This window comes from Otolemur garnettii, unplaced genomic scaffold, assembly GCF_000181295.1.
Source record: "Otolemur garnettii isolate 467f Iridium unplaced genomic scaffold, OtoGar3 scaffold00097, whole genome shotgun sequence".
NCBI classification, from domain to species: Eukaryota; Metazoa; Chordata; class Mammalia; order Primates; family Galagidae; genus Otolemur; species Otolemur garnettii.
In genome coordinates, this window is record NW_003852492.1 from 67,622 (window position 1) to 80,149 (window position 12,528).

Here is a 12,528-nt window from a genome sequence, read left to right on the forward strand (position 1 = left end):
GGTTTAGTCAAAACTCAAAGGCAATTAGAGAATGCCAAGAGATATCATGTAACAAAGACTGAGGCCTCCAACCAGAAGGCAGAAACTGGTTTTTTTATGACCTATAGTTTTACCCTTTCCTATTAATGGAAGCATGGACATTGAAAAGACAGAGCTTCCATAGGTAGATCTACTAGAAGAGAGAAGAGAATGGAGTCTAGGTTTGGAGAAAATGTAATATGATGATGCTATTGAGTCAAAAAAAGGCCAAGACCTTATAAGGGGATACAGTTCAAAAATTTTAATCTTCATTTTTTTCTGAACTAGCAGCCACCAATTCGTCTTCATGCTCTAATCCAGGTATCCTTGTAATTTCTAAATTATTGAAGCCATTATTACACCTGTTTCTATCAGTGCAGCAGACTGTTTCTCTCAGGAGGTCATGGAATAATTGGGTCATTCCCTCCTCACAGATTTTACAAGACAGTTTTGAATAACGAAACAGGTATCTCCCTAAAGAGAAGAAAAGCACATCACTCAGTTTGCCCATCTCATCATCTTCCTAGGAATAGCTTTTCTCCAGAACTTCATCAGTTTTATGTAAACTGGACTGAATCCCAAAATTGTGTCTGCATCGTCTCTAAGTATCTCCAATCATGACCAGGCAAAAGACACCTACCTCCCACATAGCCTCCACACTCAGGTCTTTAAATGGTAAATCTCATTTCCCCACCCTCTCCTAGTATCCCAGACTCCCTCCCATCCTCTCCTATGATCCCCAGATACCTTCCACACCTTGACTCCAGGGATTATGGCCACCACTGATGATATTTTGTGTCTCTCTTTAACCCTCACTTACCTGATGAACGGTCACTATAGTAAAAATGCTCTGTGGCACAACTCCTGTTGTAACGATATATATCAAACTTCCAGCATTGTTTCATGCCACCAAGGCATTTGTATCCATCAAAGCGCTTACAGTCATTGCAATACCGAATCCCTTAAAAGAGAGAGGGAAGTTTTTAAAGAACCTCTCTAGGGAAAGTGATTCTGCATCAGAAGACTGCTCCCACCTGTAAGCATATTAGGGTAGTACAAACTTCATAAGAAGATCTGCATCCCATCCTCTGTCAGAGGTCCCTTATTTCCTCAAGTGTGTGACAGCTATGACTCCCAAGGAAGTCAAAGATACCCTTCCCAAGTTTGGGAGAAGAAAGAAGGCACTAGAGCAGTGAAGGAGGAGAGTGGAATAGAGTCAGGGAAGGGCTAGGAACAATGTGTTAAGAAATCAAGCACGTTCTCTCTCATTGTGACATATTCACCCAAGAACTGCAAACCAACTACACCGTACCTTTGCTTGTCAGAACTCTGTCTCCTGTGAAGATAAGAAGAAAAATTATCTTTAAATTATTTTACAGCAGCCCTAAAAGCCACATGTAGAAACCTCTTTCTCCCTCCCACGTATCCTTTCATATCCATCTTTGCCTGCCTCTCCAGGTCTCACCCTCATCCATGAAGAGCACCATGACTATGCCCTGCAGAAGCAACCGAAACATCCTGGGGCCTGGTCCTGATATGGTCCCAGTGGGAGGTTCCACCTTTATTTGTTCCCATCACCTGCCCTCAGGCATCCCACTAGAATCACAGAATCATAAATTTCAGCTCAAATCACCTGAATCCTCTCTACAATGTTCCCAGAAAAGGGTACACCCTGTCTGTGTTTGCATTCCTCCAGCCACTTAGAACTCAGCCTACCCAGACACCCCATTTCATTTTAGCAAATCTATCATAAGATACTAATTCACATTGGCAAAGAATCTTCTTCTTTTCACTTTGGCCATGTTTCTATTTGTTGGTCTACACAGAACATGTCCAACTCCATATCCAAACAATGTCTCTTAAAATGCATGGGAGCAGTGGGAAAAGACTGGGGTCTCCAGAATCTGTGAGAGTAAAGCTCTTTTCAGGTACCATAACCACTTTGGACACTTGCCTCCAATGGGACTATATCCCTCACAGAGCCTGATACTCCAGATATGGTCCAACAGCTTAGTGTAACACCCATCTTGGATGGATGGACAGGTAAACCCAAGTAAAGGGAATAAGAGGTGAAGACTAGCTCAGCTTCCCCTAAGCTTCATTTATTCATTTTTTTCAAGAAAGACAAAGGCTGTAAAGATTACAGTGGGAAATATTTACACTTATTGTGGCACAGTACCTGAAATCTAGGAGTTGGTCATATGTGTGAGTGGAGGGGAAGCTAGGGAGGGCTGGAAACAAGTCTTCCCACTGGTTCCATGCCTTCCCCCGACTTCCTCTGGAAGGTTTCACACTTTCCTGCCATCCCTCTTCCTGTTGTCAGGGGCCACCTTCTCAGTGAGGTGTATCCTGACCACTGTATATATAAAAGGGCAGGCTCTTTGGCCACACTTTTCTTGTCCCTTCTCTGTTTGATTTGCCCCAGAATACTTGACCCAATTTGTGATCCTATAGCTCTTCCCTCTTAATGTGAATTTTGCTTCTTTCCCTCATGGTGAAAGTTCCATGAATACCAGAGTTCCAGGCATTACATTCACTGCTTTCCCCTCAGACCCTAGGATCACATCACATATCACATCATCAGAAATATTTGCTGGGAAGGTGAATGGCATGATTGCCTATAACTAACTCGGGAGGCACAAGAGGATGGTGAAAAGTCTTTGTATGAACAGTCCCTGATTCTAAGCTGATAAGATGGAATTCCTTGCCTTCACCTTGCAGTTAGTAATCACTACAGAGAAATCAGGCAGTGGTAACAGCACATCCTTTGTGGTAAAAACAGGATGAGTGTAGACACATTTATCTGAGTGGTCTCATTCCCAGAGCATGACACATGCTACATCCAAGTACAATCCCTTACATAAACTTGACTATAAAGGTCCTGCCAACACACCTCAATAGAAGTGCAAATATGCTACCCACCTGCTGTGTGATGCTAAATAAGCTACTGAGCCTCTTTGTGCCTATGTGACCTAACTGGTAAGAACAAGGACAATCACAGGTGCACCTGAGGTGGTTGTTAAGACTTAATAAATTCAGCTCAGCGCCTATAGCTCAACCGGCTAAGGCGCCAGCCACGTACACCTAAGGTGGCGGGTTCGAATCCCCAGCCCGGACCCGCCAAACAACAATGACGGCTGCAACCAAAAAATAGCCGGGCGTTGTGGTGGGTGCCTGTGGCCCCAGCTACTTGGGAGGCGGAGGCAGGAGACTCCCTTGAGCCCAGGAGTTGGAGGTTGCTGTGCGCTGTAATGCCACAGCACTCTACCCAGGGGGACAGCTTGAGGCTCCTGTCTCCAAAAAAAAAAAAAAAATACTTAATAAATTCATATACAGGTAATGGGGCAAGGAAGAGAACAGACATTAAGGCTTTACTTGGTGTCAGACATTCTTCTGGGCATGTTACTCACTTGACATCTTTGGATTCTCTAAAAAATCTTGTGAGTTTCAAAGAAGTGACCTCATCTTACCAATGAAGATTGGGAGTTCTCCAAGTTGAAGTGTTTTTCCCAAAGTAACAAAGTGTGTATCTATCTGACTCCACAAGACCCGACCTTTCCACTACTCCATGAGTATTACAGTCTGGATAGGAGTTCCCAGGGCTGGAGATCCAGGTGGGTCTACCTTAGAATTATCATAACAAGAGGTGCAGTGATGGAGAACAGGTAAGAAAAGGCTCTCTCAGTCAAAGAAAAATTGGGTCTTTGTCTGCCTGCCAAAATGAAATGATTTCACCAGCAAAATCCCACTGAGGCTAGAAGGTCCCAAAGCTTAACTAGGATCTAAGATCTATGTGCCATTGTCAGGGAAGTGATGTCCACGGGGACCCTTTCCTGGGTCTTGCATTTGAAATGTGTGAGACACAGGCAGTAATCCACAGACAGAAGGCCCAGAAAGGCTGAGCTAAAAGTGTCATGCTCTGACTTTCTTTTCCTGAGCTAGGAAGATACTCTCGGAAGAGTAGTCTGTTCCCAGAGACTGAACATGTGTGTGTGAATCCCAGACTCCACACAACCCATTCCTTCTCTTACAGTTTGCCCAAGTTACCTTGACTATTACTCCCAGAAAAAAATAACAGAAATTTTTGAAATATATAAAACTTATTAATTCATAAATGAAAATCCACTTTTGCCCCTCATTCTGAAAAAAACAATATGAACTATTACACCACATCTCCATCCAATTTTATTTCTGGACACATGTCAGAACTTCATGCTAATAAACACTATCATAGTTGACATCATATTTGTGATATTTTGATTTTTACACCTAATATTTTACAGAGAAATTTGGCACCTTAAATCACTGTCCCTCCTAGAATGTGACACCCAGAATTAGGCAAGAGACTCAGGAGCCAGTCACCCAGTAAACCCTTGTGAAAAAAACTGGAGCTTCCAGACTCCACCACAGCTTTGGGTGAACTGCTTAGTCTACCAATGTATCTCACTTTCATTGCTTAGTAGTGTGATATGGGCCACAGACCACAGGCACCATGGAACACCTCTCCCCCACAAAGTTGAGGAGGACATGCTGTCCAATTTGCCCTTTCTTCCCACCTCTCATATCTGAGCCTCCAGAACTATTATGGCCCTGCCCTGAGTTTTCTCCGGGAGACAGAGCCTGTATCTTCCCTACCCCTGGCTCCTGCCCAAGGTGTCCTCATTCCTTGCTGCTCTTTCCTGGACCAGGGGTTGTAGGACACACTGTCCAGTCCCAACCCCTTCCTACCCAGAGGCACACCCTGCACCATCCCTATCCCTACAGAGAGAGGGAGAAGGTATGGATTTGAAGTCAAATTAGCTCCTGTAGTCAGTCCGAAGTTGTTTACTTTGTCCCTCTAGGGCAGGCGTCCTCAAACTACAGCCCGCAGGCCACATGCAGCCCGTCTAGGACATTTATCTGACCTGCTGGGTGTTTTTGCTGCCGTTGCCTGTCCTGCTTAGCAGCTGACTCGTCCCGGGGCCTGCAGTCCAGCCCTCCAGAGGTCTGAGGGACAGTGAACTGGCCCCCTGTTTAAAAAGTTTGAGGACCCCTGCTCTAGGGAAACAAAGGAAAATAAAATAAAAACAAAAGTCACCAGAAGAATGTTTCCCTACCCTGAGCAAGATCCTTTTCCACCACTCTGCAAACTCAGAAGAGCAGTGCTCATGTCTCGCTGAGCAGGGAAGAGACCTGAGGTACAGAATCATTGCATTTCCAGTAGGTTAGTGAGAAGACCAAGGCTGACCTCATGGTAGGGCTATTTTAGAGCCTACTCACGGGTGGGGAAGGAAGCATGTGACTAAGGTAAGGTAACGTCTTTCCTCACATCAAACCTGTCTCATTGCCAACCCTACAGAGCAGCTGGGGCCTAGACAAGCAGGCCTCCTGACCAAATCAGGCTGCCTCAGACTCCCTCTAGCTGCCTGGAGCAACCCCTGAATGTCCCACCTGCCTAGATAGACTCTATCTCCTGCATGGCTAACCCACCTCTGCATGGCTAACCCACAGCAGCCTCCAGAGCCCTGTTACCCTCCTGTTAACTGTCCCCCAAACTTTCTGGCCTTGAACAGCCTTGACAGCCCCACAGAAAGTACCATTTTACCAGATGCATAAATTATCAAGAGTTGGGCATAGAAGCAGCATAGCCAGTGTCTTTCATTTTACATGTCCAAAAAGGAGTCAGTTGAAAGTGTCACCACAATATAAGGAGGGAGACCCTGACCCACACTCCCTTCATTTTCAAACTAGGCACTGTGTCAGCAGGTGAGAGAAGCATAGAGTAGGAACTAGGGTCAGACATGGACTATGAGGCACCTTCTATCATTAAGGCAGCTCCTGCCCTGTGCTAGGCACAGGAGCTTAATGCACCCAGTTTGCTGAGAGCAGAATAGTGGGGAAGTCCCAATGAACATGACTGCCTTCTTCTCAGGACCCTCTCAGAGGCTTCCCCAGAAGGCCAGCTCCCACAATTGCACCTCACTTCCATCCCCAGATCTCAGTGCCTCAAATTGAGAGGTCTCTGCCCCATCCCTGCTCACCAGTCCATTCTAGCAGGCCAGCCTACAGCCTTCCAGGCCTTCACTGTGTGAGCAGCCACAACAGTCTGGGTGGCCAGCACAGTTACAGGCTCCTCAACATCAACCCCAGAGGGCACCCCTCACTGAGCTGACTTCTAGTGGCAAATGCAGCAGTGGCTGCTTGCTGGCCCTTCCTATTGCAACTGCCAGTGTCAGCAAGTCAAGCTAGGCAAGAGGAACTGGCTGTGACTCCTCCTGAGCTGTAGCTCCTGCCTGAGGAAGCCTAGGGGCAATGCCCATGAGAGTGACAAGCCAACTCTGGGCTCACATAAGCCTGTCACGTAGTGATACTGGGAAAAGGAGGCCCGCCACCATGTAACACGAATTGGTGAGCTTTGTTATTTTTATTTCCCCAAGCAAAAGTGAACCAAGTGCTGGCACTGGTTCTCCCCAAGGCCAAGCCATAAAGACAGGGCAGAGGCAAAAAATGGAAGACTTGGCATTTGGGATTCTCAGGAACCACACAGATCCCCTAGCCAAAGAGTAGGTCTCAGGTGCTTCAGTCAACAGAAGGCACATTCAGAGGTCACCTATCTAGAAAGGATAGTGGACCAGAGTCTACAGGTGATGCTTTGCATGGTAAAAGGAAGAACCTGTTCATGGGTGGCTACAGGATTGGCCTGATAAAGGTCTACTGCCAGCAAGGCTTAGATTTGGCTTGCATGTTGGAGTGGGCAGGAGGTCAGGAAGTCTCTTCTAGATGGCCTTTGAAGTCAGGGGCTCAGGTACAGGACAGATTGGCTTCTCTCAGATGGGTGAGCAGCTAAGACATTAACTGAGCTCTGACCTACTCGGAGGGGTGATAACCAGATCTCTACATTCCAGAGTAAGCAAAGATGGATTCAGAGCATTGTGCCCATCCTAGAAGGAGCTCCACACAGGGTCTGGGATGCTCTCTTAGTATCTTCCCCCATCTGCAGGCTTTTCTTCTCTTAGAGATTTTCTGGGAGTCTCCAAATGCCTTTCTACATGCCAAGCTCCTGGACCCAAGCAGCTTTTCTCCAGGAAAGATACTGTATGTCCCCCTGAAAACACTAAGTTTTCAGCATTTTGTGGCAAGAATCAAAGATCAAAATGCTGCCTTACTACTTGCCTCAGAGCCTTAGCTGACCTAAAGAAACCGCTGAGACAATCAGCATTCCAGACCCAAGTCTCAACCCAACTATGAGTGCCTTCTTTCTTTTCCTAGGGGAGAACTAACTTTCTTCAATAAAACTCTACATGTCTGAAGTTGTGAGTTTATAAGCTATCCTCCAGATCAAGCCTTTCTGAAAGATATGGTCTGACAGTGACAAAACTGGTCAGAACATGCTCAAGTGCAGAAAAGTGACACTGATCACATCCAGACTCAACACAAAAAGTCACTTCTCCAATGTCGGCAACTTCTCTCTCACAAGGCATCAGCCTGAATCCCATGACGCCATTTGTCTGGCAGGTTTTCAATCAATTTGAGAATGTTAATTAGTATTCTGTTGTTTGCAAGTATTAGGAATTAAGCTAGCATAAACAAAGGGGAGAACTTATTCTCAGTGTCTTCATGTATTTCACAGCATATAAGCAGAAGAGTCTAAGAACAAACTTTAACACAAACACTCAACATCCCTTTCTTCTCTCTTTCCATAAATATATACTTTTCCTTTCTCTGCCATTAGATAAGCTTTTTTCTGCCTATTCACTTGCTTTTGGGAAAAATAGCCATCATCAAAAGCTCTTGCTCAGTTCAAGAAAGCAGCCAGCCTTCTGGGATCCAGTCCCCTTCCAAATTTCTTGGGAAAAACCTCAACCGTTTAGCTGAGTCAGATATTCACTCTGTGCAGCTCTGTGGGGCCCCAGAACTTCTCTATCCTTCCTTCCTGCTCCCCAACCCCAAAGGAGAGCCCTGGCCACAGTCACTGCTATGTAGATAAGCACTGCAGGTGCTATTGCTGGCCATGGCTCTCTAGCACACATCACCAGATACCGAGATATCTCTTGCAGCTCTACTCAATATAATGGTGCCCTAATAGTATCCTTCCTAAGTCCTCATCCTTCCATGCCTATCTCCAGTCTATGGTAGGATGTGACTCTTCCTGCCCAAGTATCTGTTCCTATGACATTGTAAGATTATACCAGTCCAGGGGAAGTATGGAACCTTTGCCTGCTCTCCCTCACCAGAGGACGGGCTATAGAAAACTATACTGCTTTTGAAAAAACACTGCCCATAGGAAGCTGTTGGTGACTCACCTGTATTGTCATTTTATATTAGATAGTCCAGACTTGGATAAAATTTTGTTAAACCTCTTATCCTGGTCTTAGTTATGAAGGGAACTCCATGAAATGGGTGCTTCTCAAAGTACCTCCAACCATATAGGTTGGTTTAAAACTGAAAATTATCAGACACGGATTCTTATTTCCAGGATCTGTGGAATGGTGCTTGAAATCACAGTAATTTGAATACTTTTAGCAATGTTACTAGTTAGGGACATCTCCAGCCATCACAATCACATCTATAAAAATAGCACTTCCTCATAAATAACTGGCATGCATTCATAAAGGGAAGGAGAAGTGGGGACTCACAGATGTGTAATCATCACACTGTTGGTAGAAGCTATGATGGTGCCACTATATTTTTCTGGGGCAAAGGGGGGAAACAAAGTCTCAAATATATAAGGCATAGACTGTATATGTGCAGAAAAAGTCCAGTAGCATACAAAATACACACCTAGGCCTCCTAGAGTGCTGGGATTACAAGTGTGAGCCACAGCACCTGGACTTAATGTGTTAATCCAACAGTAACAGCAAGCCTCCTCCTGCAGAGAGGAGCTCTCCAGCAGGCCTGGCCTTTGAAATATTCTTTCATACCCTCTGCTGGACAATGTTTTGACTGCCATAGAGTGATATCCTTGGTAGTTCATTTCAATGGGGAAGCAGAGGCCCTGACTCAAGGCTTTCATTCTTCAGCAATTATTTACTGATCCCACCTCTAGGTACCAGGTGCTGCCCCAGGAGCTGGAAAAACAGTGATGCATAGGATAGACTTGGTTCCTGCTCTCACAAAACATATATACAAGTAAATAAGTATAATAAAGAAATTATTATAAAGTGTCACTTGTGCTATGAACAAAGCAAAGAGGGTACTGAGGTATAAAATATAAGATAACAATGTAGTCAGAGAAGAGCTCTCTAAGATGGTGACATAAAGAGAAAGAAAGATGAATAGGTGGGATAGCGCCTGTGGCTCAAGGAGTAGGGTGCTGAACCTATATACCAGGAGTGACCCCAGCCAAAACTGCAAAAAAAAAAAAAAAAGAAAGAAAAGAAAAGAAAAGAAAAAAAGAAAGATGAATATGTGTGACTGTGGAACAGCGGGTGGGGAGGGAGTGCAAATGTCCAAAGGCAAGTAGAAAAGGATATGGCATGGGAATGAAGGAAGAAAGGAAAAGGGGAGAAAGTGGCTCATGTTAGCTACTAAGAAGAAAACAGATGAGAAAAAGAAGTGAAAGCACAGGCCAAGGTGGTACTACAGGAGAAAGCACTCGAGTTTATGAATTCCTCAGAGAGAGACTGTAATAATGGAGAACCCCCTAGGAAGATAATACCAGAGAATTCACTTACACAAAACATCTAGGTGATGCTGGGCATAGTGGTTCACACCTATAATCCTAACACTCTGGGAGGCTGACACAGGAGGATCATTTGAGCTCAGGAGTTCCAGATCACCCTGAGCAAGTGTGAAACCCCATCTCTACTAAAAATTGAAATACTTCCTGGGCATTGTGTTTGTGGTCCCAGCTACTTGGGAGGCTGTGACAGGAGGATTGCACAAGCCCAGGAATTTGAGGTTGCTACCTAAAGGCTGTTATTGATATCTTAAAAATATATTTTTGCTCACTGCTAGGCCCCACCCTCCACAGTGCTCCAAAATGATTTCTCAAATATGTGTCATTCAGCATTGAGATCCAAGCTCTGGAGATTAAGTAGTGCCATCTGTTTTTTTGCTCAAACTAGATTACCGTTGGCTTGTGTCTGTCTATTGTGGTGGTCACTCTCTAGGAGCTTGCCCTCTTGATCTTAGGAAACAGCGATGAATAGCAGAGGTCAATAGAATTGGATCACAGGGCAGCTGTCCAGGACTGCCCTGAACTTGATTATCCCACTGCTGCTTTTTTTAAAGACTTACAGCAGCTGTGCCAGACTCTGCTTAAACCAAGAAACAGTATGTCTAGCAAGCACTGCTATGAAGACTGAAAATTATGTGGCCAAAACAAAACTTGCCAATGGCACTTCCAGTATGATTTTACCGAATGGAAACTGTCTGCAAGCTATGAGAAGGAAAAGGAACTGTGTGTCAAATATTTTGAGCAGTAGTCAGAGTCTGATCAAGTGGAATTTGTGGAACATCTTATATCCCAAATGTGTCCTTACCAACATGGGCAAATAAACTCCTATGTTGCAGGGGGATTTCATAACTGCTCTGTCAGCATGGGGTTTGGATCATATTGCTGAGAACATTTTGTCATATCTGGATGCCAAATCACTATGTGCTGCTGAACTAATGTGCAAGGAATGGTACCAACTGACATCTGATGGCATGATATGGAAGGAGCTCATTGAGAGAATGATCAGGGCAGATTCTTTGTGGAGAGGCCTGGCAGAATGGAGAGGGTGGGGACAGTATTTACTCAAAAATAAGCCTCCTGATGGGAATGCTTCTCCCAACTTTATATGCTTTATATGCTTTTTTATAGAGTACTTTATCCTAAAATTATACAAGACATTGAGACAATAGAATCTAATTGAAGATGTGGAAGACATAGTTTACAAAGAATCCACTGCCGAAGTGAAACAAGCAAAGGAGTTTACTGTTTACAGTATGATCAGAAAATAGTAAGCAGCCTTCAAGACAATACAATCAAGATACGGGATAAAAGCACATTGGAATGCAAGCAAATTCTCACAGAACACATGGGTTCTGTCCTATGTCTCCAATATGACGAAAGGGTGATCATAACTGGATCATTGGATTCCACAGAGTGTGGGATATAAATACAGGTGAAATGCTAAATACATTGATTCACCACTGTGAAGCAGTTCTGCACTTGCATTTCAATAATGGTATGATGGTGACCTGCTCCAAAGATCGTTTCATTGCTGTGTGGGATATGGCCTCCCCAACAGACATTACTCTCTGGAGGTTACTGGTTGGACACTGAGCTGCTATCAAAGTTGTAGACTTTGAAGACAAGTACATCGTTTCTGCTTCTGGGGATAGAACTATAAAGGTATGGAACACAAGTACTTGTGAATTTGTAAGGACCTTAAATGGACACAAACGAGGCATTGCCTGTTTGCGGTACAGAGACAGGCTTGTAGTGAGTGGCTCTTCTGACAACACTATCAGATGATGGGACATAGAATGTGGTGCATGTAAAAAAAAAAAACAAACAAACAAAAAAAAAGAATGTGGTGCATGTTTGCAAGTGTTAGACCATGAGGAATTGGTTCGTTGTACTCGATTTGATAACAAGAGGATAGTGGGGCCTCTGATGGGAAAATTAAAGAATGGGATCTTATGGCTGCTTTGGACCCTCCTCCTGCAGGGACATTCTGTCTACAGACCCTTGTGGAGCACTCCAGAAGAGTTTTCCAACTCCAGTTTGATGAATTCCAGATTGTCAGTAGTTCACATGATGACACAATTCTCACATGGGACTTCCTAAATGATCCAGCTGCAAAAGCAGAACCTCCCTGCTCCCCTTTCCGAACATATACCTATATGTCCAGATAAATAACCATACACTGACCTAATACTTGCCCAGGACTCAGTGAAGTTGTGGAATCTGTCAACACCAGGACAAACAACAACAGTAACAACCAAACAGCTACCCAGTTTCCCTGAACTATCCTAGGAGCAGGGCTTTGAGTCTCCTGTTAGGACACAGTTGGTCTGAAGACATAATTTGCATACACAATTGCTGGTCCACTAGGATGGAAGGAGAGGTGTATATAAAAGACTCCCAGGTTTTCAGTGCATGCAACCGCGTGGAAGTGTCATGACTCACACAGAGAAACCTAACTAAGGAATTTTCAAAGTGCGACATGAAGAAGGGAGATAATAATTGAATTTAGTGCATACTATACCTGAGAGTTCGGCGATAATATTCAAGTAAAAAATGTCAAGATAGGCTGTAGTTATGTGACTATGTAGCTCAGGAGATAAGACTGGGCTAGAAAATAAAAATGTGGGTGGGGAATTATCTACAAAACGATGATACAGAATGGTATAGACATGGAGATGCAAGTGTTCTTTAGGTGGATGACTTTAAATTAAAAAACAGGAAAGAATCTAAAGCCAAATCCTAAAGAATGTCAGCACTTAGAGGCCAGAGGGAGCAAGGGAGTAAACATTTTGTTTTTACTATTCTCTAAAAGGCTACTCTTGAAATTATTGCATACTTTTTTTTTTTAGCTA

General features: G+C 44.2%; 1 protein-coding gene and 1 pseudogene across 1 annotated transcript; one reads left to right on the forward strand and one right to left on the reverse strand.

The window, feature by feature from the left end:
* Positions 1 to 280: 280 nt before the first annotated feature.
* On the reverse strand, positions 281 to 1,535 carry LOC100954737 (prostate and testis expressed protein 2-like). The gene is made up of 4 exons (XM_003795924.1): positions 1,484 to 1,535; positions 1,331 to 1,354; positions 839 to 979; positions 281 to 492 (listed from the first exon to the last, which is right to left on the reverse strand). Exons 1-4 carry the CDS (start codon positions 1,533 to 1,535, stop codon positions 281 to 283), a joined length of 429 nt encoding a protein of 142 aa, XP_003795972.1.
* An 8,065-nt stretch (positions 1,536 to 9,600) lies between these two features.
* Positions 9,601 to 11,844, forward strand: LOC100955046 (annotated as a pseudogene).
* The last annotated feature ends 684 nt before the right edge of the window (positions 11,845 to 12,528 follow it).

What these genes read in the sequence shown, in the direction of transcription:
- LOC100954737 (XM_003795924.1), bottom strand. Translation starts at nt 1,535, where the DNA reads ATGTTTCGGTTGCTTCTGCAGGGCATAGTCATGGTGCTCTTCATGGAT. An exon ending in GGTGCTCTTCATGGATGAGG is followed by an intron (nt 1,355 to 1,483) that starts GTGAGACCTGGA and finishes TTATCTTCACAG; the next exon opens with GAGACAGAGTTCTGACAAGC. An exon ending in CAGAGTTCTGACAAGCAAAG is followed by an intron (nt 980 to 1,330) that starts GTACGGTGTAGT and finishes CTCTCTTTTAAG; the next exon opens with GGATTCGGTATTGCAATGAC.